At 43.0% G+C, this 27,287-nt stretch overlaps 1 protein-coding gene across 1 annotated transcript in view; it reads right to left on the bottom strand.

Annotated features, from left to right (window-relative positions):
• The window catches only part of SHC3 (SHC adaptor protein 3), a 430,233-nt gene extending 417,763 nt beyond the window's left edge, over positions 1 to 12,470 (bottom strand). The window contains exon 1 of the mRNA XM_078675642.1: positions 10,450 to 12,470. Within this exon, the coding sequence (XP_078531768.1) occupies positions 10,450 to 10,992 (543 nt within the window). The 5' untranslated portion in view covers positions 10,993 to 12,470. The remainder of the gene's footprint in view (positions 1 to 10,449) is intronic.
• Positions 12,471 to 27,287: the final 14,817 nt, after the last annotated feature.

The raw sequence follows: 27,287 nt of genomic DNA, 5'->3' as shown, positions 1-27,287 counted from the left end.
ACTGTCTCCTTCATTAGCTGGGACGCACTCTTTCTTTTTCATTGTGAGTGCAGGCTGCAGCATGAGCACTTGAGTCTCTCCCTGGCATTGTTCAGGGTTTCAAAAGGGAAGCTTTTAACTGTATTTTAATTATCGATTTTAATTTAGAAAAAATATATAATTTTAGGATACTTTTAGAAAATAAACACTACATTCATCTGAATGAACAGCATTTAAGCTCACGGACATCTGTTAATACAATGCTTCAAACTACTTTTTATTTTTATAATGCACTGAGGTTTTCAGATGAGCAGCCGAAGAAATTGCAAGAGAAACGCTATGTCACCGAACACCAGATTTAGGGAACGTATTAAATACCAGTTTCTTGCAGTGAGCTGTGTGATTAATACGCCTGCGGCAGCTAGCGCCTACCCATCTTCGAGGCTCAAACAGACCCTTCCCCAGATAGGGTAGATTAAGCTGAGGCGGGACGTCATTCTCATTACATTTTTCTGGCGGCATTACACTTCAAGTGGTGGACCCGCGCTGCTGGCTGGCAGAGCGCTTTCCAGGCAGACGACGGGGGCCGTGTGAGTGAGGGGACTGTATTCTCAAAGAGGCACTCGAAGGAGGTGCAGTCGGTGAGACCCTTCGGGATGGCGAGCGTGCAGCGGAGGGGGGCTATCGCTGAGCTGATGATTGCAATCAGAGTTAAGAGGTAGGAGGGAGGAAATCGAACAATATCGGGACTCGGAATGAGCCGTGTAACTTGCCTCAAAAAGCTTTTTTTTAAATGTGAATTCTATCTTTTGGATGACTACCTCACCTTACTTTTGGCCACAAGAGCTCCGGGCTAACCACGACAGCACAAAACCGCATTCACCTAACATTATTACAGCTGTTTAAAATATGAATTCCTCTCTGTATGACGGGATGCCCCGTCTCTTCACTTCAGGTATCACAGTCACGAGACGCATGTGGGGGGTGCTAACGACTCAGCCGGAAGGAGTCACTATTCAGAAGGGTACGACGAGCAACTTTTTGTGTCCCCTGAGGTGTTTGTGATCCTGGGCATAGTGAGCTTGCTGGAAAATATCCCGGTGATCAATGCGATCGCCAGGAACAGGAATCTTCACTCGCCCATGTACTTCTTCATCTGCAGCCTTGCAGTGGCGGACATGCTCGTGAGCATGTCCAACGAGTCCGAGACCATCATCATCACCCTTCTGAACAACACCGAGTTGGGGAATGTGCACATAAGACCCTCAAGCCCTAAATACCAACGGGATCCTAACTAGAATTATTTGGCATTCATTTTTAGGTCACAAAAAAAGATAAACATCCGGCGCTATTACCCACAACTTACCGCCACCTGTAGTCAAGAAATCACACACGTCTGTGGACTGCTCTCTCTTTCAAATGAGGCTCTCACGGAGGGTTCCCTGTTTGAACAAGCATTAAAAATGCAATATGTCTCGCCTTCTATTAAGTTAAAGCCATTTGCTTTGCTATACAATACCGTTAGCAAATCAAATGACTTTAACTTAATCAAAGGCGACACCTATTGCATTTTCAATTCTTGTTTTGAGATTGCATGGAAAAAGCTTATAAAGGGACAGTTTGTACCATTTTCTTTTTTTTTAAATCACTTTTGTACCCAACTGCAATAGTTAGAAAATAAATAATCACCTGGCTTCTTTCATTTATCATTATGCTTGTAGCCTTACATGTATCTACAAATATATTAATTGCAAATATATTTCTTTTATTACGATGATTATAATGACTTTTCTCTTCTAGCTATTCCTTTTTGTAGGTACATGGGCTAATCAATCGAAAGTGAATATAAGTGATTAATAAAGAATTAACTTTTTTTTTAGAAGACAATACTTTATTGTTTTATTAATAAAAATCATTACAATTGTGAGCATGCATCACTGATAAAAAGACATATGTCAAATAATTGCTAAAATATTTACACGTAGAACAGAAAACAGGGGTTATCTAAGTCCTGTGTTTGCTTACATTATTTCCTCTTGTCAGTCAGTCAGTCAGTCAAAACTCTTTATTTCGATTAATTAAAATCATAAAAGAAGCAGCAATACATACATACAAATAAATAAAAAATATATGTACAATTAAAATGAGCAGGCAAATATTTACAGACATTCATGTGTATACACTATTTATCCTACATAATTCATGGGAAGACAATTAGTGCAAAATGTCTCCAAATGGCCTAAAAACTACTATTAAAATACAATTAAAGTTTAAAATTTATGGTGACATCAATTCCGTGATTGTGGGGCAGTGGTTCAATTCATGTATAGTATTCTTTTGTTCTTTACTCTTGCTGCAGCCACCAAAAAACTTGCTACACTAAAGATGACCCGCACACTATTCAGCAATTGCAAATATAGCAGTGCAGGCCTCACCTGTAGAAACCCCGCTTCACGTAATATAGGTAACAAAAATTTGTTTCGTGCCTCGGAAAAATTTTCACAAAACATAATTAGGTGAAGGGTATCTTGTGTCGAAAAATTATCACAAGAGCATGGTGGGGAATCAGCTGGGTTGCCCCACTGTTGGTGGTCTCCCAGTACATGGTGAATTAGATTGAATCTGAACCTTATCAACAGGAAGCGATGGTACGGCTTAGTGACAATCTTAAGGTAGGGTTCAATGTAAGGTGAGGTCTGTAGAGCATAAATGCTTCGCACTCCTGATTTTTTAAGCTCCACCTCCTCCCTGTCTGCCTCTGCCATAGTCCGGAAATGGTATTTAATCCATCCCAGATCCTCTTTCTTAATTCCCTCTGGGGTGGTAAACAATTCAGGACGTCCCAGCCTGACACACGCCGCTCTAACGTATGCCAGCCGGATGTATGACGTTATAACGCATACTTTTACTCCGCAGACCATTACAACGCGACTTTTACTCCGCATACCGTTACAACGCATAGCGCCTTGGGGCGCTGGATAGTGGTAAGTATAATTTACTATTCTAACTCCAGTCCCCGTGGACCCTAGGGAAGGTGTTGGATAGTAAATTATACTTATTCCCTATCCTAGAGCGCCCCCCAGCGCAATGCGTTGTAATGGTATGCGGAGTAATGGTCGCGTTGTAATGGGTCTGCGGAGTAAAAGATCCGTTGTAACGGGTGTATACCATGCCAGCCATGGGATGCTGTATGCCTTGTCAAGGGCCAGGCAGTCTTTAAGGATGAGGTGATTAAGAGTAATGTCCTCGTTGAGCCATGTCTTTACCCAACAAATCAATTATATTTCCTCTTGTATTTTTTAGAATCCGCCTAAATGCGTCCATTTAGTGCATTGGTACCGTCACAACAAATAGGAAAATTTAAAGTTCATCAATAAACAATTAAAGGACATAGTAGTCTATATTTGTTTATGGTATTAAAATATTAACTTCATCTAGACAATTAAGACTTTTTAAGAAACGATTAAGAAACGGTTGAGAGCCATGGTTGTCCTTTCTAATTTGGCACCTGCTAAGGCCACAGGACAAGACATTAGTCATTATTAAAAGCTCATGATAATACAACTAATACAACTAATAGTGCAATTCCATTTGTAAGGTAAAATCCCTACATACAATAATTTAAAGGTTCCAGGGACGCACAAGACAGCAAGTAAACCATGTGCAAAATGCCGTAATCCACTGCTGTTAGGTGGTACGGTGAGGTGAGTAATCGACAAAACAACATCGGACTTATTCCTCCCTATTATGGTTAACAATTGTTGGCTTGCTGGCTCTCACTGTTTATTAGTCTTTTTATTGTTCTTGTGACGAACTTGGTGAATCGGATGTTAAGCAGTGGGTTATCCGGATTCATTGATGCAAGGATAGCTTGTCGACAAGTGCATATGCCAAGTTTGTTCCATTCGCTAGTTAGCAAGAACTTTCGATCGTCAAGGAGTGCAGCACAAAGACATACCACATGCTTGATTGTTTCCTTGCTGCTCCCACATCCCCTGCACATTATGTTGGTATTTGTGAGGTGCCAACTTGCCAAATGATACAGGAATGGCCGTTCAAACATTCTGAAGGCCAAAAATCTTTTTTTCCACAGCACTGAATAGGTGCATGACAAATGAGACGCCACAGTCACTGGCTTAAACCCTGATACGATTGACCAGGCGTGCTTACATTGTGCCAGTTGGGCTCTGTCCGAGTGGAAAGACCAGAGGTGGACATTTCTTTTGATGTGGATTTTAAGTGCCTGCTGTGGTGGATTGGAGCTCCAGATTTCTTCTACGTCCAGGAGTTTTAAAGAGTCTTGTAAATAACACCGGTATGATCTACCAAGCTGACCGGCCGAGATTCCCTGCCACAAAAGGGCTTCCAGGTTTCCTTCTCTGGAGGTACGCAAATTGTTACACAGCCTGATGTATGTTCCAGCCCCTACCGCTCAGTGATCTTGGAGACCAAATTCAAGACGTATTTGAGCGGAGGATGAAGTTTTTGAAAGGCTCAGCACTTGTTTGAAGATTCTTGTTATTGTTTTGTTCACAAGGCTGTTGTCTTTCACTTACAAGATCTCCTGGCTGTAGGTAAGTAAGTTGATGATTTTTGCCTTCATGACACTTAGAAGTGGGGTCAGGCTTGGGCCGGACAATTGCCTTGCGAAGGTCTTAAATGCCACCTGGATCGTCAAAGCTTTGGCTTCGCATTTAGTTTATGTTATTTCTTTATGTAATGAGATCATAAAGATTGCTTGAATATACTTGCAGTATTTTATCTAAAAGCTAACTAATCTGTTTTACGTCAACTGTTACTGACTTCTGAAACGTTTCTAGAAAGTTGATATCTACATATCTCGTTTATGGCTATTATTCAAAAGAGCACAGTCTTGCAGAATCAAAATAAGTAAAATAGTACCAGGTCGCTCTCATTTAATTGTTTATTCTGAGAGTTTTGGCAAAAATTAAATAAGGTTAGAAAACCTGCGCATAAGGAATTAGTTAGGAACCTTCATGTCAGGCTTTGTTGGGATAGCCCGTGCAGAATCAGATCACCCAATCTAATCAAAGGCCACCGGGGAGGGAGGCATTTAGCCTTCACTTGCTGGGCTTATCAGTACACCTGACCTCATAAAATGAGAGTAGCAGTCTTTGTTATTATACTGAGCACAAGCCCGTATTGTACAGACAGGTATGCGGGTGTGTGAACAATCTTTAAAACTAAAATTAGCCTATGTTCTGCTTTGCTATAGTTAGACATAACAGAATTATGGTAGAATTGCTATACAAGTATACAGCAATTAGGTTGGAGTTTTTCTTTTTATTTATGGTTTTAGTAAACTTCTCTGCTGCCATTCTATGTGGTGTTTTTATTATAGTTATAATAGGATAGGGTTCCGGTTTAAAAGTAAATCTTAAAAATGTATCCTTCATTTCCTAGTGTTCTTTAGTGTGTTCTTCCTGAATGGAAGAAGGTTTGGGGTTCCACTAATTAACACTAATATCTCGTGAAATCGATTGTTACCTGAAATACATTGCACTCAAATACTGCTCAGTGGGCTGTGGGGTAGTTGCAGTTTTCTGTCTCAGGTTGGCATACTAAGTCCTTAGTGCCAAAGGATCTAGAAAATTGAACTCTGAGTTCTAGGGTAATCTTGAGCATATATCAAAATCACAGGTGGTGCAAACTAAGCTCAGCTGTGAATGCCAACATGATTCCATCCTGGGGCAGAGGAGATCTGTTGTGAATGTCTTGAGCATATGTATGTATATGTTTTTGTATAGTGTAAACTTAGCCAGAAGGCAGGGGTCTAAGGTGTTCAGTGTCAAAGGCAAGGATAGAGTCAACAAGTTGGTTTCTGGGAACAGAAGTTTACTGTTATTGCACCATGATGTAGTGCTCTTTGAAGAAGTGAGTCTTCAATTCTTTCCTAATTTAAAGCATGGTTGGGTCTTCTATTTCAACACTCTTGATGAAAGTTTCCCGTGCTGTCTATTCGTGAGTGTACAGTTCCTTCGAAATATCATTGCTGATTTGGTCTAAGCGTCAGAAGTACAACTATAGGGCCACAGGCCATAAATGCCAACAGTGTGAAAGAAGGCAATATGTTTACACCTGTTATCTAAGGTGACAATCAGCTATTGTATATCTATGGAACTTAAACAATCCTTGCTGCCAACTGTCGCTTTCATAAGGCTATCACTTATTGGGCATTCTGATGGCTCACTTTTGGGTGGTCGGACCTATTTTCCTAAAGGGTCCTATCTTATGGCATGAGCTCTCATAATCCATTTATTTGTCTATAAGACTTTCAGTGTTTAGCCACCTTGTAAATACGTAGCTTTTCAAAGTCGTTTTCATTTGATTATCCTGTTATGCCAGCTTTATTACATTTTTTGGATCACTCAGGTCTGAGTGCTAGTAGTAAATGAGTGCAAGCAGTACCTGAGCCCATTTTAACACTAGCACCCTTAATTTACTGTGAGCAAATTGTGCTAACATGGGTTTCTGCACAAGCACTCATTACTAGCTTATAGCTGATGCCAGTACAAAATACATAACTAACCAGCTAAACTCTGTTTAACCCTAAAGAGGCATTTCCCCTGTCCTGAAAGAACCTCCCTGGCCACCAGTTTAACACGGAATTAACTACAAATTATTTTCAGTAGATGGTCCTATCAAAATTCTTTGGACCTTCCCATGATGACTCCTACCAAACAGACTTAAAAATCACTTAAGACATGGCTATTCAAAAACGAAACACATATGGCCCATAACCAGACTATTTTGGGAGCACCCCTCGTTTAAAATAGAGCCCCTCACCTATTATGAAGGCACGCTCCCATCCCTTCCATATATATGGTGAAAAGGGGCCTTGGTGACATGATGCCATGTTACAAATCAATACATTAATTTATAAAAATGAAACAAATGTGCACACTTTTCTCTCTATTTATCGTCCCAAATTCCCAGTCGGTTGCAGAAATGCATTCATTTTTTCTGTGGCATTTTAGCGCTCAAGAAAACCCCGGGTAGCCTTGATGAAAGTGATCCTAGATTTTAGCAAGTTACCTCTACTTAAAACTCCTAGTTTAAACAAATTCTGCAGGCTGTATGTATATTCATATTCTTAAAAAGAGGAAACCAAGCTATAAGACAGCGAAACGCTATATAGGAAAAGGAATGAGATCAGATACAGGAGCTGGACATTTTCCATGTGGCATCCAGAAAGAGGATGTCCCTTGAGGGCTAGTTGAATTGATAAAGAACCTTCCCGCAAAAGTAGTAAATGCCAAAACAATAAACAAAGTCAAAAGGGTCAGGCACAAACATAGAAAAGCAATAGAAATGGGAAAGCTGGGGTAAGTGTAGACTCCAAATATAGAATAAAAACTAAAGGGGGAAATGTAAAGACCAAATCCAAAATATTATTTAGAGGACAACAGAATGCCTATTCTTGTGCCCTTATTTCTGTTTTCAAATTGTACTATCTGTGATTTATGGCTCAATATAGTTCAGTTCAGTTCATGCTGCTGCTATCTTGTACTGTATTTTATGCATTTATATATAATTATATTTTAATAGATGTATTTTGACTTGTTTTATAATTACTTTTTGTGATTCACTTTTATGGCTGCAACAATGCAACCGAATCAATTTTTCTGAACTGAACTGGCTCCATGCATTGGCAGACTAGAACTTTCCTTGTCTAGCAGGCAACCACTCGCTGCTTTGGAAGACAAGCATACAAACCTAGCAGCAAGTGTGCGATAACAGATGATTAAAGTGACTGCAGGTACTGGTAACATAATCCGCTTAAATTATGATTCACCCCATGATCTGCACAAATTAGATTTTGCACTGAAGGGAAAGTAGCAAAGGGGTGTTTTATATTTAAACGTATATAATGTAGAGTTTTCATTAGCGCATGTTTCTTTTCAAGAATAGCATAGGTACTTCATCATCACAAGGCGCCTCTAACTATGAGATGTCACAGGGATGTTTCCCTATAAATCTCTGTTTTGCCGGCTTACTGTTTCCATGCTTGGACTGGGCAGAGGTTGGGTGCAGTGGTGTCAGCACCGTGCTTGCTTTCTGTTCTGCTTGCAGGCAGCAGTTGCTGATACAAACGCAGATTGTTTTTAAGTAGACAATGCAACTCCCATACACCCAATTATCTGAATTTGCAAATTCGTCGTTCGTGGAGACATAGACGCTTGCTTTGGCCTTTGTAGACAAGCCAAAGTATATTTATCTAGAAAGGTAAATTATGTTTTAGAACCCTAAACTAATAGAATGATTAATATTATTCAAACTCATCTTTACCTACGTGATCGCTATTGCAGAGGCTCAAATTGTATGGGGGTATGCTTTCATTTTCAAAGTTTTCGTGTAAGATAAACGGTTTACTTGTGTAAAATGGTGAAATTAGTGTATTCACACGGTGCAACGAATTGTCACTATAAATCTTCGCTTCAAAGACATCTTTGAAACAGTCGTGTTTCTGGAATCATGCTCCCCCAACGCCTTTCGATTATCGCCGTTTATCAATTTCTGATTAATTGAGCTGAGTCAGACAGGATAGTATTATTTTAGTTTTAAAGATATCCTCAGTGACGGGTGACTAATCAAACACTCATATTTTCAGGTTCAAGTTACTGATATCTGCCAGGAAGACACTGTTTTAATACAACACCATCTGAACAGGTCTGTTTGTGTGAGAGTCAAAGCCGGATGTGACTAGTACAAGTGTCACCATCTGTGTGTTGGCCACAATAAAATGTAGGATTTTCACGCTTGCTACGGAGTCTGTACTACTCCCGAAAAAATTGTAGAACATACTGACAATGATCAGCCAAAAATAAAATAGAGGAAAGAAGTGGTGCACAAGCTGATAAAGATGCAAGTACATATGGATTAGAATGTTATGCAAATTGCCAACCCCATTATTTAGTGCACCATCTAGATATCCGAGTGTTAACATCCCTCTGTGGTGTTATTATATGGCAATTAAGGGGTGCTTTACAATAAGTAATTCTGACACCATTCATATAAAAAAAATATGTCTATAAAAAGTACAACCCTAGAATCGTAAGCACCTCTTTAGATCGGGTATTAGATGGATATATGTAAATAAACATTCAAATAAACAGAGGCGCCCATGCATGTCTATGTCTATTTGTGCACACACGTATGATGAGAGGAGGGTCGGGAAGAGGATGATCCATCTGAAGGTGACTCACATGAAGAGTGTGTTTGCAAACACACACACACACACACAGCCCCACAGACTGCTGCCTTCTGGCTCCCCACAGAACTGAAGGCTTACTACTGCAATAGCCAGGGTGGCAAGTCATTGGCACTCTTCTAGTCTTCATATGACTAAACACAATAGGTTATAGCACATATAGAGATCTGCTTTATCCATGAAAAGTGTGTTGTAATTAAGCGCTCTTACTCCTACATTTTATGTCTTCCACACTTTAGCCATAAATATAGCTTTTCAGCTCGAGAGATCACTAATCCAATCTGCTTGATGTGATTCATCTAAGAGAAGAAACAACCTGCTGAATACAAACAGATAAATGATGGTTCAGATTTCGCAAAATATGTGCTCCTATAGGTCGGTGGGTGGACCTCAAATGAGGAGAAGTAAATCAGTGACGCAGGTGGAAATGTTTGTGCAATTCGCAATTAGTTTTGGGAATGATGCAGTCTTTGCAATATAAACATGTTATAACCCACCATCACCTCCAGAGAAATACTAATGGTGACAGCCAGCAAACAAACCAAAGCATCCTTTGGAAATGTCACAGCAGGGGAGGGATGCTGAAGATGCTTCAGAGTGCTGGACACAAAGGTCATACACACATATTAGCAAGTGTTTTGTTGCACCAACAGATCGATCATTCATCGATTGATTGCACCAACAGTTCATAATGTACGACCCTTCACCCCTACAGACTGCACAGTTACTAACAACGACTGACTGCACCATCTAGAAGTCTTTCCTTCATTGTATCTGAAAATGTGTTGAGTTGTGTGACCTCCTTAAAGCCCTTCCCCAACATCCACGGCAACAACAGTCTTTTACAAATATCAGTAAAGGTGCTTTCAGTCCCTCCTAACACAAACACGCCCCTTTTTTAAGTATTTCTTCTGACTGTTCTTAAACATTATTCTGCATATGCATCGAAATAGCTCTTTGTTTATTGCTTTATGTTATGAGCAGTCTGCATATATGTTAAGTACATCTTATGATACATGCGTATCATAAACATTGCACATGCATCAATGTTTTATGCAACAGTGTTATTTTTAGAACGCTAATACATTTTGCTAGAAGCATTTAATCACCCCATTATCTTGAATTTTAAAGCCAGAGTCCCTTATGCAGAAAACAATATACAGTGGCAGGACTGTCATGAGAAGATGCAAACACATTCTCATTACAAAGACAGAGAAAGGGAAGGCAAGCAGACCAACCTTCACGGTGTACGTCACTCCAGGTCCTAGGATCTTCTCGTTCGAGTGAAGCCACCCTCGTGATGGCTTACTGACGAAGCTGCTGGTCTGATTCCAGTCATCCCCTCCTGGTTGCATGTCCTCAGACCGAGCTTTCTTTCCTGTGCTGCTCATCTTGCCTGTGTCTTGCTGCGAGCACAGAGTGGTAGAGGCAGAGTTGCATGTGGTGTCTGGAGCTCCCACTGCAGGGCTCGCAGCACTCGAGCTTCCCTGCAACTTGGAGATGGCCAGCTCTTTCACTGCAGAGGAGAGGCTGCGAATCCCCAGCAAATTGCCACTGCCCGAGAGTTTCATGTGGGACACCCTGTTGATGAAGGTGCACAGAGTGGTGGATCCATCGTCTTGGTCTTTGCGGGGTCCCTCTACAGAATCCGGGTAGAGGGGAGCAGCTGAGGGTCCGGCCACTGCTGAGACCTTACTGTTCATGGACAGGTTGTGTATAAGCTCATCGACTGATGTCACAGAATCATTCCTGAAACGGTTATACTTAGTACGTTGAAGCATGCCCTTCTATCTGGTTCCTTGCTCACGTTCAGCAAATCCGACACCAACCCAGGTGCTACCATAGCCAGAAATTCAGACCAACGTTGCCAAACACCAAAAGATTTTTCTTTCGATAGAAGAGGAACAAACACAGTATTTCCACGAAATATATTGCTGACCTTTTCCATACATCAAGAGCTGGTGAAGATCATGTTTTTCTCTTTCACATCCTAGTTCTGCACGGAGCTGCCATATCGCTCACAGCAAAAGCATGACTCACACAAATGAGAAGACCCTTTTCAACAAAAGACTCAGTGAACACTGCAAATCACTTCCTGTGGCAAAAAAAACATCCACCCACTTACAGCACACTAGAACCAATCAATTCTCATAGTCCCTTTCCTTATCTCCACGTACCAATATTTCCTTCCAGCCTTTTCGCATTTTAAGCACTAGCCCTGAAGAAATGTGATCACTTCCAATGAATACCCTAACTCTTTAGTAAAATACATCCAATTTACAACCCTTGTTGAAATTTGCAGCTATATGCCGTCTTAGCGAGCATGAAAAACATGGTCAACTGTATTTGCCAATTGGTTGCCAGTGCCTTCAAAGCAAAAATCAATTTCCATATGCATCATACAAATTCTCAAAAGATTGTAAGCCATTGCATTTGCCTTGAAAAAAAAATTGTCAACAAACCTGCAGGTACACTATTTAAACTAGAGTTTGTCTTTAACACAGACACTCACATTTGCCATGCAGTAAATGTGCTACAATGGTGTTTTCATAAGGGTTTTAAATACAGCACTAGTGGTATTCCATGGATAGTTGTTTGCACTTCTCTATCTATAATGGCACTAGCAAAATAAAACCATGTTCCTTATGATAGACAGTCAGGATAAAGAAATCCCAGTGTTCTCTGAAATCGGCTGCCTTAACAAAGTGCCATGTTGATCTGAACATTGCAAACAACAAAGCACAGAATAAAACAACACAGGACGGCGCTAAAACAGCTAGACAACCCCATGGCAAATGAACCGCCGCCAGAACCGTTCGGTTGGACTTTCTAACTGTAATGCAGACAATCCTAACTAAAAGCAACAAAGAATTGCAGTCAGCACTCACAAGAGCACTGGAATCCTACCAGTCAAATTGGCAAATGGCAAAAAGGGGCAATGTTCGGATTTTGAGGAAATTGAGAGCAGCGCTGTTCCGTTTCGCGCTCCCGGGTCCCATTCCAGGGGGTCGCAATGAGGCACGCCGTGGACAAGCACAAGGACACACTTCGAAAGTTCAACGGACGGCTGTTTATCAAGCAAGCGCAAACAACGCCAAAGCAAATCGTCCAACCATCCTCCCAAGAGCTGTCTTCGAATGTGCGCGAGCAGGATGGCGCAGAGTGCGCGTGCAGCGCATCCGGTGTAAAAGCGGGTGTTTAATTAGCACCATTTGAGGCAGCGCAAACGCAGCCACCACCTCTGATCCCCCGAGTGACGAAGAACAGAATTGTCCTGGTCAGCGTGGAAGCGCTTTTTTTCTAATGACCAGCGAAGCAGCGGTTCATTAATACAAGCAAACTGGCTCCAGCATCTACACAGCATTCATTCTTCTCCGCCTCTCCTTGCTAGCATAGCAACAGCAAACGTGCACACCACAGACCAGCCTGCTGCCCTCGGAGCAAGAGCAGCGCCAAACCCGCGGCTTCCCGGACGGCGTTCTTCGGTGGAGGCCGATAAAACTGGGCAAAAATGTGAATGAAATGCTGTTTATGTGAATGGAAGGGCTGGCTAGCATGCCCGCATTTATGTGAATGAAGCAGGGCCCTGCAAACTCTGCCCGGCAGTCCCTTGGGTGCTCACCGAGGCAGCCAATCAGAAGCAGCCTGGATGACTCATTCAACAAAGACTTACTAAATAGTGGAATGTTCCATTCTTATCAAAAGCACAATCTTGTGGGGTTTCATTTGTGTCTGCAAAAAAAAATAAGTCACTGAGATTCCGTGCAGTCAAGTAATATATCTGTCTAGCTTGGGAGAAACAAACGCACTTGCAGAGAAGCAGGTGTGGTTGCCTATACGAGACCACATCCCTGACTGAATGCATGCATTCGCTCTTACGTGTTCATTCAGTTAGCTCGTTTTCTTCTAGAAGAGCATGAATGCGCATATTTTCTTTCATATCTCATCTGACTTTCATATTTTTTTTCATATCTGATCTGACTTTTACTGTGGAATCTGCTGTAAAGACTCATTCATTAATTCCTTCGGATAATACGAACTTCACGCTACGTCTTTCGGGCTGCCGAAGCGGAGAACAATACATTTAACCCCTTGGCTGCCGCGCGTCTCTTTAAAACGCAAGTGGGGGGACACAAAATACAAGTTTAATCTATTCCTCGTTGTGAGCCGGTCATGACTGCAACCTAAGCACTCCTGTTTCAGCACAGTGTGTAACTCCAATGATCATCTGAAAGCTCCCGTACCCTGAGCAGTGAGGCACAGGGCGTCCATACAACTGCCCTGCGTGTACGAGATGAAAACACAGGTGTATGGGGCTCTGGCGCATTTATTGTGATAGTGGTTAGAAACAATGCAGCAAAAAAAATCAGAATTCTTCACCTGCTGATAGAGTAATGTACAGGGCGTCTCCCAAGCAACGAGAACAGAATACGACAGCGTAGTTTGAGTTGGGGGGATGGTTCCTAGACAAAAAACATTGCAAACGAAATGGTCTCTGAGTAATTTCCACGTAGAATGGATAGAAATATAAACAGTTGCGAAATAGATATGGCTTTAAATCCTTTTGTGAATCACATGCTTTGGTCATGTGTGTCGGAGGGTGGGACGGATCTCCAAGAGTTTAGGGCCCACAGGCATGAAAGTAAGCCCTACTCTGGTCGAGCATCCTGTCAAGGGTGTAGTTAGGACACTGAATGATGTTGCGTCAACCACAAAATGATTTCTGCGGTAGACAATAAACTGCATTTGAACATGACAAGTGTTTCCCTGGACTCAGAAGGCTCTGGATCTTAGACCAGCTGAGTAGCCCATTCATTGTGTAAGCAGGACTGAGCAGATATTGGAATTAATTGAAGATTCAACTGTAGCGGCTGATGATTCTGGTGTGTCTACAGAATTTCTTAAGACCCTAGGACACGAGGCCCCATAGAACAGCCTGAGATTCTGTGTGGCACAAATATTTGTACTGGTCCATGCTTCTAACATCCTTCTCCTGCCACACCCCTCTCTCTCCTCCACAAGCTGATGAGTTTGCCACCTCACCTTACAATTGACTGCAAAAAGTGAAAGAGTGGTAGACAGAATAAAATAAAGCAGCAAGAGGGGAAAACGTTGAGCAAGGTGAAAGTAAGCTTGCTTTAAAGAAAAGGTGAGATTGTGGTTCACCAAGCAATCATGCACTGTGAACAGTATGACAAGCGACATTATCCCAATTGTTAATGCTCCACCTTATTCCTCTACACCCTCAAGTATTCCTTACCAACACCACACACGCTCCCACATCTGTATCTGAATTCAGTTGCTCTCTGTATGTCTACTTTCAAAACCTTCTATTGTGTCTGTGTCCTTATTTGCATTTGTATGTGTATTCATAGGCATGGTTGAAGCACAGTGTAACAACCCATCGCCTCAGGAGTGCCACTCCTGGTCTAGATCTCTTTCTGATTAGCTTTCTGTTTAAAAGTGGTGGAGATCCTTGAAAAGGTTTAGAACTGGCATGTACACTATATCAAAATAGATTGCTTGATGTTATAGGGCATCTAGCCCAAATTTTGGACATGGCAGAGGAAGCCATGTCAAAGGAAGTATTAGCGGACATCGATTTACTTCGTAGCTGGAGTCAGAGAGCTGCGTGCTTGCTAGGTAATATCAACGCGGCTCTGATTGCAGAAAGAAGGAAAGTAATTTTTATTGAAGATTTGGCCAAGGTTAGGGGATTTTGTGAAACAATAACCTAATCATGACCTGAAGGATCTTCTTATTGGTGACAACTTAATCAAAGGACTTGGAAAGTATTTGTCAAGTCAAGAGTTTTCTCAAGGGATTTTTTTGGGGGAGAATTTTTGACAGTGCTGATCAATCACTCAATCAATCAATCAATTAATCAGTCAATCAATTAGTATTTGTTAAGCGCGACTACTCACCCACTAGGGTTTCAAGGTGCTGGGGGGGGGGGGGGGGGGGATGTTACAGGTCCTACTGGGCGCTTAGGTTCAGTCGAAGACCCAGGTCTTGAGATCCTTCCTGAATTGGTTTAGCGATGGGGATCGCATGGGGTGGTGAGGCAGGGTGTTCCAGGTTTTGGCAGTGAGGTAGGAGAAGGATCTTCCTCTGGTCCTGGTCTTTCGGATCAATGAGATGGTGGCAAGGGTCAGTTCGGCGGAGGTGTCTGGTGGGTACGTGGAATGAAAGGCGTTGGTTCAGGTATGCTTGCCTACGCTGTGGAGGGCTTTGTAGGCATGTGTGAGGAGCTTGAATTAGGCTCTTTTGCTGACTGAGAGCCAGTGGAGTTCTCACACGGGTTCGGAGATGTGGCTGCAGTGGGGGGTGTTGATGACCAGTCTAGCTGCAGCGTCTGAACATTCTGTAGTTTCCTGATGGGTTTCTGGGTGAAGCATGCGTAGAGTGCATTGTCTTAGTCGAGTCTGCTGCTGATGAGTGCGGCGGTGACCGTTTTGTGGCCTCAGTAGCGAGCCATCTGAAGGTCTTTTAAAGTAGGCGACGAGTGTGGAAGCATGATGAGGAGACGGCGTTGATCTGGCGGTTCATCGTGCGCGAGGAGTCTCGTATGATGCTGAGGTTTCGTGCATGGTCGCTGGGTGTGGGGGAGTTCAAAACGAAGGGGACATTTCTCTGGCCGGAGATTTAATAATTCCCATTATCAAAGTGAAGGATGTGGAATCTTTAGAGGTTTCCAATCAGCATCTAGATTCTTTCACAGAGAGGGAGATCTGGGAGAGAGCACCAGTCAAAGACAGATCCCAGCACTTATAGCAAGAAAACCAAGGCATATGCAAAAACGGTTTTTGACTATTCCCACTTGGAGGTAGAGAGTAGTTTAAGGAGGTTTTGGAATATTTGAAACTCTTTCGCAAAGGTGCAATGGGTTCTACTTGTGATAAGGGGGTATACAGTGGAGTTCATTGCCCCACCTTTTCAATCACAAGAAACAAAAGAGATTGTGTTTTCAAAGTAACATAGGGCCAGATGTATCAAGCATTTTTCCCGTTCGCAAACGGCTGATTCGCAGAATCGTCCCGTTTGCGAATGGGAAAAAGCCTTTTGGGATGTATCATCATCCCAAAAGACATTCTCAAAATAGGGAATCGCAAAAATTGTGATTCCCTATTTTGCGAATGCATTTAAGGAATCGCAATTTGCGATTCCTTAATTTAAATGCAGGAAGCAAAAAAAATGTGCGACATGCCTTTAAGGAATCCCAAATTACTACCAACTTGAAGTTGGTGGTAATATGCGAATTCCATGAAAAATTAACTTTTTTGCCTTTTTCAAGATGCCTTGTGACGTACATACATGCCCTTAGGGCATGTATGTGCACCACATGTGCACATATGCATATTCCAGGGGTGCAACAGGGTGCCCATTTGGAACTCTTGCACCCTTGAAATTGCATGCGCAATTTGCGAGTACCTATTGGGTACTCGCAAATTGCGCATTCAATTCTCATTCATTCCTATGGGCCTATATGCCCATAGGAATGAATGGGCAGCCATTCCTTATTTGCTACTCGCAATTTGCGAGTCGCAAATAAGGAATATGTAGGAATCGCAATTATTATTGCGAAACCTACATACATTACATTTTGCGATTCCATAATAGCAAATCGGTAAAATTCGCTATTATGGAATCGCAAAATCCAAAATGTATACATCTGGCCCATAGTTTGTTAGTGGATTTAGATATTCAAGAAATATTAAGGAAAGGTGCAATAGAAATAGCTTAAGAGGATCAGTGGAGTTTTCTAAGTACTATTGTTTTGGTGAAAAAGTTGACATTCGGTGATAAACGGTTTTGTAGAATATAGACATTTCAAGATGATGGGGATCCATTTGCTAACTGATTTTATGCAGGAGAAAGGCTTGTTAGTGAATATAGATCTAAAGATTGCATATTTAAAAATCCCTATGTCAAAGGAAAGTCAACATTATCTTGAAGCCTTTATCAGTTTCCATACCTTCCTTTTGGTTAGGCGTCAACTCCATTGTGTTTTACAAAGACTTGGAGGCATATGGCAGCTTATCTCAGAGGAAGGAGAATTTGCAAGATTATGTGCCTGAACAATTTTCTGTCCATGTCTCAGGATCAAGTGGAATTGAAAAATCATTTGAGATTGGTATTAAATATATTTTAAAGTTTGGGATTTTTGATAAACATAGAGAGCTCAATTTTGGAAGCAAGTCAGATGAGACATACTCAACAAGGAAATGGTTTCTTTGAGGGTGCTTGCAATGGTTGTATGCTTGTTTTCATCTTCAATCCAGACAGTGTTTCCACATCCCCTTCTCATTCAGCACATTACAGAGATCAAGGGGCCCATTAGGATGTCGGGCGGATTGCCCTCGCCAGGCTGGCGGTAGCCACCGCCAGCCTGGCGCGGGCAATCCGCCCGACATCCTCACTCGTTTTCCCCCCCGCCATATTAGTATGGCGGGGGGACCTCAGCGGACGGAAAGACCGTCCACCGCTTTTCCGCCCCGGTCGCCTTGCGGCCGGGGCGTAAGAGGAATAATATGGTGGCGGTGTCTATCAGACACCGCCAGCCATATTACAATGGGCATTTTACAATGCCTTTCTGTGGCGGCAATGCCACCACAGAAAAGCATGCGGTCTTCACTCTGGGGGCCCCCTTGCGGGCCCCCAGAGTGAAGGAGGGGTTGGGGCTGCACACGGGGGTACCTGTGGTACCCCCCCACATTTGCATAAACAAAGCGGCAGGCACCGCGCGGTGCCTGCCGCTTTGTTCATGCAAATGCTGAATTGCATTTCTAGCATTGTGGCGGGCGGTGCTGAGAGCACCGCCCGCCACAATGCTAGAAATGCAGGATGTGCCCGCCACTGTGGCGGGTACATCCTAATGCCCCCTACGGGACCCCCGCCCTTATGGCGGGCGGTCCCAATCCCCGTCAGGATGGCGGGCGGGCAAAGTCCGCCCGCCATCCTAATGACCCCCTAAATGTAGAGTGTCTGTGAAAAGGTTTATGGTATGGCAATCAGGTGCTCTGGTTATTGGAAGCTAGAGGCAAATTACTTTGGTTACTGAAAATTTGGAGGCTTGGATTGCAGAGCAATTTTTGGAGTGTCCACAGACTTCGTTTTGGAGACAGATGTGAGTTTATTTGATTGGGAAACTCGATAAGATGATCAAGAAACAGGTGTCAGGTGATCTCTGAAGGAGAGGTTCTCTGATATAAACTATTTAGAGATGTTAGCAGGGTATTTTGAGCTGAAGAGCTTTGAGAGTTTGCTAATGAAAATTGCAATGTTTTATTGAAGATGGATAATATTTCTGCGGTTCGTTATACCTATCATATAGGAGGGAGCAAATCATGGAAGTTGTCAGAAACAGCCAAGGAAATTTGGTAGTTTGTTTGGAGCAAAAGATAGGCCTGATAGCAGAATATTTTGCTGGACAGAGCAATGTTGTTGCGGATTGGAAATCCAGATACTTGAAAGTTTACAGCGATTGGAGTCTCAATCGTAATGGTTTTGTGAAGTTATTAGAGATTTGTGGTCCATTAGAACTGGATCTGTTTGTTTCATGGTTAACAAGGCAACTGACGAGGTATTATAGTTCAAGACTGGATCCAGAAGCAGAATCAGTAGATGCATTTCAACAGAGTTTGAAAGGAATCAAGGGATATGTTTCCCTCTTTTTAAAATTATTCAGAGGGTATTACTGGTGGTGAGGAATTATGAATGTCAGTTAGTGTTAATGACTCCTTTCTGGACAGCCCAACCTTGGTTACCAGGGGTAATGGAGTTGGAAGAGGATGAACCTTTCTTGATTATGGTGTCTTGAGGTTTGTTGGTAGGTACAGACAGAGAGAAGCATCCTTTAGTGTGGAAGGTCTTATGAACCTTTTTGCTTGGAAAAGTTCAGGAGAGGCGTCCATGCCAAGGGCACTACAGACAAGGCTCTGGAGTTTCTCAGAGAAGCTTTGGCTCTAGTGACAAGGAAACAATATATCTACACCTACAAGATCTGGGTTTGCTAATGCACCGAAGAAGGTTTGGATTATATGGGAACTTCTCCAATACAATTAGCTATTTTTTATCTGTGTTGTTGGACAGACGTTTAAGTTACAGAATGATAAATTGATATAGATCTGCAGTTGCAGGAGGGTATAACTTAATTGAAGGGAAGTCCATAGAGCAATATGCTGTAGTTTGCAGGGTTATGAAAGGTATCAAATTAGGTAGCTATCCTTCTGTCATATTTAATTAACAGAGAACAATCTGTAATGCTGGACGAGCATAAATCAATCCCCTATGCTATGCCGTGTGGGTACCTCAGGGATCATCACTTTCCCCGACCCTGTTTAACGTATATGCTACCCCATTGGCCAAACTTATACACTCCCTCGGTTTTACTGCCATTTTCTACGCTGACGACACACAAATTGTTGTCTCCCTAGCCTCAAAACCAGAGATCGTGCATGAGCAATATCATCAGCTGGATGCAGGATTACTGCTTAAAATTGAAAACTGGGAAGACTGAAGTGGTTATGTTTGGAAGGGACGCCTCCCTTTTGAATTCCGCTTGGTGGCCGGGGACAGCAGGGCCCTGCCCCCAGCCCGTAAAGAAGATAAAAAACCTTGGAGTCCTGATCGACGACCATCTTTCATTGTCAGACCGGGTCAACAGCATCACCTCTTCGTGCTTTTACACTTTAAAAATCCTTCAATAGATCCTTCCTTTTATTCCCATGCCCCTCAGGAAAATGGTCGTTACTGCCTTGATTTTGTCAAAAATTGACTACTGTAATTCACTCTACCTTGGAGCCAAAAAGAGTGTGATACATAAGCTGCAGACTCTGCAAAATGCTGCCGTCCGGCTATTAGTAAAACTTCTAAATTCAGTCCCATAAGTCAAGTCATCTAGGAACAACTTCATTGGCTGCCCATTCCGGGGAGGATTCAGTTTCAATCTATGTGTATTGTACACAAGACCCTGCATGGGGCGGGACCTGCCCAGATCAGCCAACACATTAAGCGTTATATCCCACAGAGAAGCCTCCGCTCGGCATCGGCGTCTCTGCTTGTAGTACCGAGGGTAAAGACGTTGAAGTGGGGCGGTAGAAGTTTCCGACATCTAGCCCACAGGCTATGGAATTCCCTGCCCCTGCATCTTAGAAACCAAAATAATCTACTAAAGTTCAGGAAAGAACTCAAAACTTGGTTATTCACTCATACTTAACTGGCTGGTTGAATTTCCGGTTGCCTTCCATGGTAGCAATCGCTAAGACGCCACGGCATACATGCGCTCTATACAAACCTACATTTCATTTCTCCACATAAAAATGCTTCTCCAGAATGCCCACCGCTTGATCATACACATTTAATTCTTCTTCAGCCTAAACAATATCCAGAGGAGGGAGGTGTTGCAAGACAGCTTGTCCCTTCAATCCCAGATTATGCTCTAAAAGGAAACGTTTCCTCTCTGCACTAAACTCAAGCCCCCCATAGCACCTAAATATTTCACAAACACTCTATACCACACCTTCCACCTAACAGGTGGATCACCTGGAAGCTGTAAAAAAGGTGGAGGGGCTTGCACATTCTGCATGGTGAACACAAGAAGAAAAAAATACAACTACTATATACTGTTGGGAAAAAAAATCCACCTGCCAGATAAAGTGAATAACATTAAAACATTTGTGTTGAAACAACAATAGTCCACATGTGAACAAATAAACAGTTAGAAATTGAGATTTAAAATGGTACAGTTCTGTAAAAATACAATAGGCCACCTGTAAAGTAAAGGGGTTAGGACTGACACTTGGGTAAAGAAAGAAAAAAAAAATAGCAGGCAACACCATATGGGTACGAAGTCAATACATGACTACTGGCCCCCTTCCAATGACATGACTGCTGTAAAAAAAAAAGCTAGATAGCTAATGGATGGAGTAGATTCATGAAGACATCACCGGAGTGTGGAAACTACGCAAAGTCGATAGAGAAAACAGTTGTTCTTGCGCCACATCCCTTCAAGCAAAACGCAGATATAACTTTACCGCACTTGTTACTGCGCTGCTAAAAACACTTGGAAAAAAGTCCGAACATAGCCGCTGCAGCACCGCTTTCCCGCAAATGCAGCTACAACTGTTGTGCACTTACACGCTGCAGAACACAGTTGAAAGCAGTCCAACTTGCCACTTACCCTCAAGGCAAAGGTTCCACGCCTCGATACATCGAGACAAGAGATCAGCTTTGTGGGATGCCCTGAGTGTTCCAAACCTTCTGCTTCCTGCCCGCCATCACTGCGTGTACTGTAGGCGTCCTTCCACATGCATTAGAGAGCGTTGATTGCGTAATTGACGCACTGCTTATCTCTGCCTTCCGGTAACCAGAGAAACCAGAAACGCCGCGCACACTCTGACACGTTGCTTTCCACGGCCTTTCCGGAGATTCTAATGCGTCATAAAAATTTTAGAGAGTGAAGAATCTCTTCCCCAACTACTTCAAACGGAAAAGTCTTGGCAAGTGTGGATCCCAGCACATGATCATGTCTCTCCCAGGCCACCAAATGAGTTCCAAAAAAGAAGAACAACCACACCGGCACGAAACACAGCCATGCCTGCCAAATGCCACCACACAGTATCTACCCAAATGTTGGGTGTGGGCTAGCAGCTCAGAGGAAAATGGGATTTAAACAGCTCACCAAAAATGTAGCACAGGCAGGAAGGGTAAGATGAACCCAGTGGCATACGCAAGGTGGGCGTGTTGGACCACCTTTTCCTCGACGACCCAACAAGGGTGAATCTTGGCACTCCAGACAGCTAGGATGACTAACAAAGTCTGGAAATACAGGAGAGTGTCGCTGCACACGTGGGTGGAGAGAGGAACAGTCAAACTCGTCGCCAAATTTGTAGTGATTACACCAGGCCAGGTAAGTGTAAGAGCACATACTTCATTGACTGTTCATCTCCACAGCCTCCAGGAACTGACAATCCTGGGATTCAAACCATAACATTCCATCACCATGACAGTGACATCATAGGTGGCACAGGGTAGATAGACAGCAAGTACATGGCGAAACTACTCCACAGGGACTAGGGAGGATCAGTGGCTTCAGAGTCTGGATTGGTCAGGGCTGGGTTGAATAGACCTGAGCTGCATTTAGAGTAGGGGGAGGGAATTTCCTTTCACCTGAATGGGCCTGGTCTGCCTCTGACAATGCTGTCTCCACCTCCTGCCAGGAAGCTGTACCAAGGAGTACAGAACTGGTTCTGGCTGGGCAAAGACACTCTCTGCCTCCAGAGAACAAAGGATTTTGTGGTATAAATATTGGGGCCTAGACCCCAGAACTTTAGAACTCTGTTGGACCAAGAAGACTGCCAAGAAGAAGAGCTGGAGAAACTGGGAGGAGGAACTATCACTTTGCTGAGGGCCTGCGTTGATTGCTTCGGTCTTGGGGGGGAGAAAGGACTGGACTGAACTTTCTGCAACTTCTTTATTGAGTATCTACAAGGGCCTGAAATAGAGCTTGCCTCCTGTTCTGAAGCCTCAGTGACTGCAAATACTTCACCAATCTCTGGGTACCGTTTCATGAACCGCTGTTTCAGCTGCCACAGAGAAGGGAATCGGAACAGACTTTGTCACCGACTCCATCGCAGGCTCTGTGTCCTGACGGCACCTTAGACTGCACCGTCCGCATCTCTCACCGCAACCCTGGTCTCACCGACAACGACGCACCGAGCCCCTGCATTCTACACCGCCTCGCTTCACTTCACCATCCTGGTCTCATCAACGCCGTCGCTGCTGCTGACTTCGACACCCTTGACCGCTTCGTGGCTGGGGGCACCGCTCATAAGGTTCACGACGCACCGCCTCATCCCACACAGCCGTCTGGGCCGACCGATGCCAGCTCCCACTAACCGGTTCTGTCGCCTGCACCGCAACCTATCAGCACCACAATGATCACCGTCTCGCTGTGCAGCATAAGCCTTGGTCTAACCGACGCTGTCGGGACGATCGTCACCGAGCAACTCCCTCCAGCGCATCGAGAGGACACCGCACCCTGCACCACTTGCATTTTGCAACGCAACCGCAACGGTTGCCACGACCGGCTCGCACCAACGTGTCAGCCACAATGAGAAAGGTACTGTTACCGAGTCTGTTCACGCTTTGGCTGGCCCGTACCGAATCGGTCGGCTGGAACTGTTAGACTCTGTTGTTCTCAGCATCGCAGTAGCCCCGGATGGGGCTACTGACTCATACAAACTGTGTTTTTCAAGTATTCTTGCAAAGTATACCTTTTTAAGTACTGTATTGTGGATTTTTATCATTTTGGTCTTGTTTCAAGTATATAAAATATTAGATATTTTTCTAAAACTAGTGTAGTGTCCTTTTGTAGTATTTTCACTGTAATACTGTTGGGTATGTGCAAATGCTTTACACACTACCTCTACGATAAGACTGACTGCTCGTGCCAAGCTACCAAGGGGGTGAGCAGGAGTTATTTTAGGAATATAACTCTCTTATACTGACTAGAAGGAAGGGTCCCTATTTCAACAAAGGTGCAAACTCTTGCCAACTAGAGACCCCCATTTCTAACAGTTGTCCTAAGCTACTTATCTAGAACTCCTTTTTGAGTCAGTCTTTATTATGGACTGCATTTTGAAAAGCTATTTTGAATCTTATCTTTAGGAATACATTGTCCCATCTATTCTTGAGAACAAAACAGTCACCAACCCTGCAATTAGCGCTTTGTTTTATTCATGCAGATTTTCTGACAGATAGAGCCAACAACCATCATGCACAACCCTCGTCCATATTGTAAAATGAGACATTTAGCACAGATGAAGCAGCATCTTGGAATGTCTGAGGGCAAGGTGCTCTAATCTAGGGATGCCATCTGCCCAGTTTTTACAGGCATGGCCAGTATTTTTATGCTCTGGCTGGTACAAAAATAGAAAAATCACCTAAAGTATGTATTTTTCTCCTCATCCGTACTTACCTTAAATAGTAAACATAAGAAATCCCTTTAAATTGTGTTTTGGGGCTGCCTTAATGATTCTGACTGATAATTAAACTAAACAAAGACAGAAAACCCATGCTAAAAATGAACAGGCAATTTTATATAAAGTTGTATTTAAATATATGTCCGGGCCCACAATATGATTTGGGGGAGGTTGGCTTTAAGGGGTTGGAGTTAATATTGCGGAGTGGAGTTAAATATAGGGTCTCACCTAGCTGTGATGTTACTAGATGACCATGACATGTCAAGAAGTCTTCCAATTTGTTGTGCATTGCATTGTAAAGTTAACGTAAAACCCAATAAAAATAATTTAAAAAAGAAAGTATATTCCCTGGCCTTTGCAGAATCTTAAAACATGGTCAAGCCAGCCGCGGCAGGCAGTGGGAGTACCTAAAGGGCGGTGACGTGGAGAGGGGGAGGCGCAGGGTGGGGGTAGTAATGTATGGATTACGGAGTTTTACAGGTAAGTAAACATTTAAATAAATAAAACGAATTTCGTTGCGCGCACTGCATCGCATTTGGTGATGCAGTGCACTCAATGAAATTCGTTTTATTCATTTAAATGTTTACTTACGTGTAAAACTCGGTAATCCATAAATCACTACCCCCTCACCCTGCCCCTTCCCCTCCCCACGTCACCGCTCTGCAGGTACTCCCACTGCCGGCCGCGGCTGGATCAAGCAACTGTATTTTTCTCTGGGAAAAGTGGCAACCCAAACTGCTACACAGCAAATGCACCCAATTCAAGGAAAAGAGCTGCCCTGCAGAAGACTTTAAAAAGACTAACATTTACGCTCTCGTCTGGAGAGCAGTAAAGCGGAGTAAAACACATAAAAGCAGATCAATCGTGAACAGTGACCAACAGAAGCAGACAGTCTGGTGGTCGGATCTGTACAAATTCCTCATCGCTCCTCGCCAGAGGTACGTGGTCAGGGCCAGACTGGGAACCAAAACCAGCCTTGGCAAACAGCTGGAAGTGAGGAGGGGGTAGTGGAAAGCACCACTCCCGGGCCAATATTGCTGCAAAACCGGACCACTGTAACAAAGCCGGCCAGGCCCCCACCCTGGCAGCCCACCGTGGCAACACCTGGTGCCCGCTATGGCCAGTCGGGCTCTGTATGTGGTTGATTGCTGCATAGACAAGAGCTAGTTGAAGGAAAATATTTGTTTTAATTGAAGTAAGATAGCCTATGCGGTAATGCCCCTTGTACATGCACTGCAAAATGCTCTTTGTACACGCGTGTGCATCTTGAAGCATATTAGGCAGTTCATTGCTTGCACTCAAGCTTTTGCCTAGTGTTATCCTCACCACTCTCGCGTGCAAGCCCATTGTTATTTTATGCATGTCTTGTATTCTTTCAAGTTTGTATTCTTTCGCATTTGGTTCCATGTTCTTGCTGAGCACAAACAGGGTTTTTCTACTGTTGTTCTGCAGACGGTTGAGGTAACCTTGGTGGTGGGAGGCTACGAGCATGGGCTCATTTGAATGACTTAACTTATCCTGCTTTTCTACTTACCTGCATGGACTTCAGTGAATTTGTACACTTCACAGCCCACAAGAATAGAAAGGCAGTTTCACTAACTCAATGGTACCTTCAGCCGTCCTCTCGGTCCTCCAGCCTGGCCTGAACATTCCAGAATGCTGACGTCACAGAAGACAGCACACTAGAGCATGAAACAGGTAAATTCTTCTTCTGGGAACACCATCTTTCAGGGTTTTAGCAATGTGCAACATGACCCAATATTTCATCATAATTTGACATTGTTTCCCAAAGGCACACATGGAATACTGTGTGAGCCATGTTATAGGTTATTGTTCCTGAAATGTATTCTTTTTTTATAACCGTTTCATGGGTGTTTAGTATAAGCTTTAGCTACTGCTGCATCAAACATTTCTTTTTCATACCCTCTCTTACAAAACTGTAAAAACACTTTTCATGTTCTTATGTGAAAATTGTAGTAGGGAAAAAGTCCTTTGGTGTTTCTGCTAAGCCTATCCAAATGCCGAAAATGTAATGTATGCATCGTCTCCCTTATCACTACCTACATTCTTCAGTCAGAGATATGGGAATATTTGGGATTTTATGAACGTCCTGTACTTATTAGAGGTCACGGCTGCTCCAGTAACTTGTAGGGAAAATCTATGTTCCAATCTACAGTAGCTGTAGAACAAAATGAAATACAACTACTGTAACACAAATATTTTATTTGCACCTAATTTCTCATGTTGCAGTGGTACTCATTTTACTGCCTTCATCCCCTGCTCATGGGGAATGGAAGTACGTAAGCTGACAAATGTTAATATGTAGTATCCTGCATTTGTAATGTAATGTATTTTACACCTCCTGCACAGCCAGTGCTTCTGCTCTGTGCTCTTTAGAATGTTGGAGTCTGATGAGCCTCAGAACGTTGGGACACAGAGAGGTGAAGTGAAAGTTGAGCATGGGCTGAGCAGCAGAGAGGCTGCTCCTGGTGGAGCTCCCCTTCACAACTGAACTGGATCACTGACAGAATATCGAGGAGCAAAATATCGACCTGCCAAAATATCGAGGAAAAAATATAGAATGCCAGAATAACTAATTCCTATCTAAAAACAGGTAAGTACAAAAATATTGAATCCAAAATATCGTTGTCAACAATATAGTTTGTTAAAATATCAAATATTTTAAATGTCCTAAAAGTAATGTAAAATTAAGGAAATAATAAATATAATGGTTGTATGGCATTACAACGCATTCCGTTGCAAAGCATACCTTTACCACGCATGCGTTACAACATGAATGCCATTTCCACACATAACCTTTACCACGAATATTCCTTCACCACGCATACTTTTACAGCGATTTTCGTTGTAAATTCATGCATGGTAAGGGCATACTCTTGGTTAAGGTTATTCCCCCACCCCTAAACCCTTCTTACAAATACCCCTCTCCTGCCCTTAACCCTAAAATCGGACTCCTGTGTTATTTTTTTAAATCTAAAATTCCCCTTACCTCTCCACGTCGTCTCTTTTTCATGATCTTCCGAGTTAACGTTGCACGTCATAAAGAGGAATTGGAAGTGTCTTTCCACTAC

The sequence above is a fragment of the Lissotriton helveticus genome, chromosome 2_1 (assembly GCF_964261635.1).
Source record: "Lissotriton helveticus chromosome 2_1, aLisHel1.1, whole genome shotgun sequence".
Classification (NCBI taxonomy): domain Eukaryota; kingdom Metazoa; phylum Chordata; class Amphibia; order Caudata; family Salamandridae; genus Lissotriton; species Lissotriton helveticus.
The sequence above is the reverse complement of the archived record's forward strand: the minus strand, read 5'-3'. Positions and strand labels throughout refer to the sequence as shown.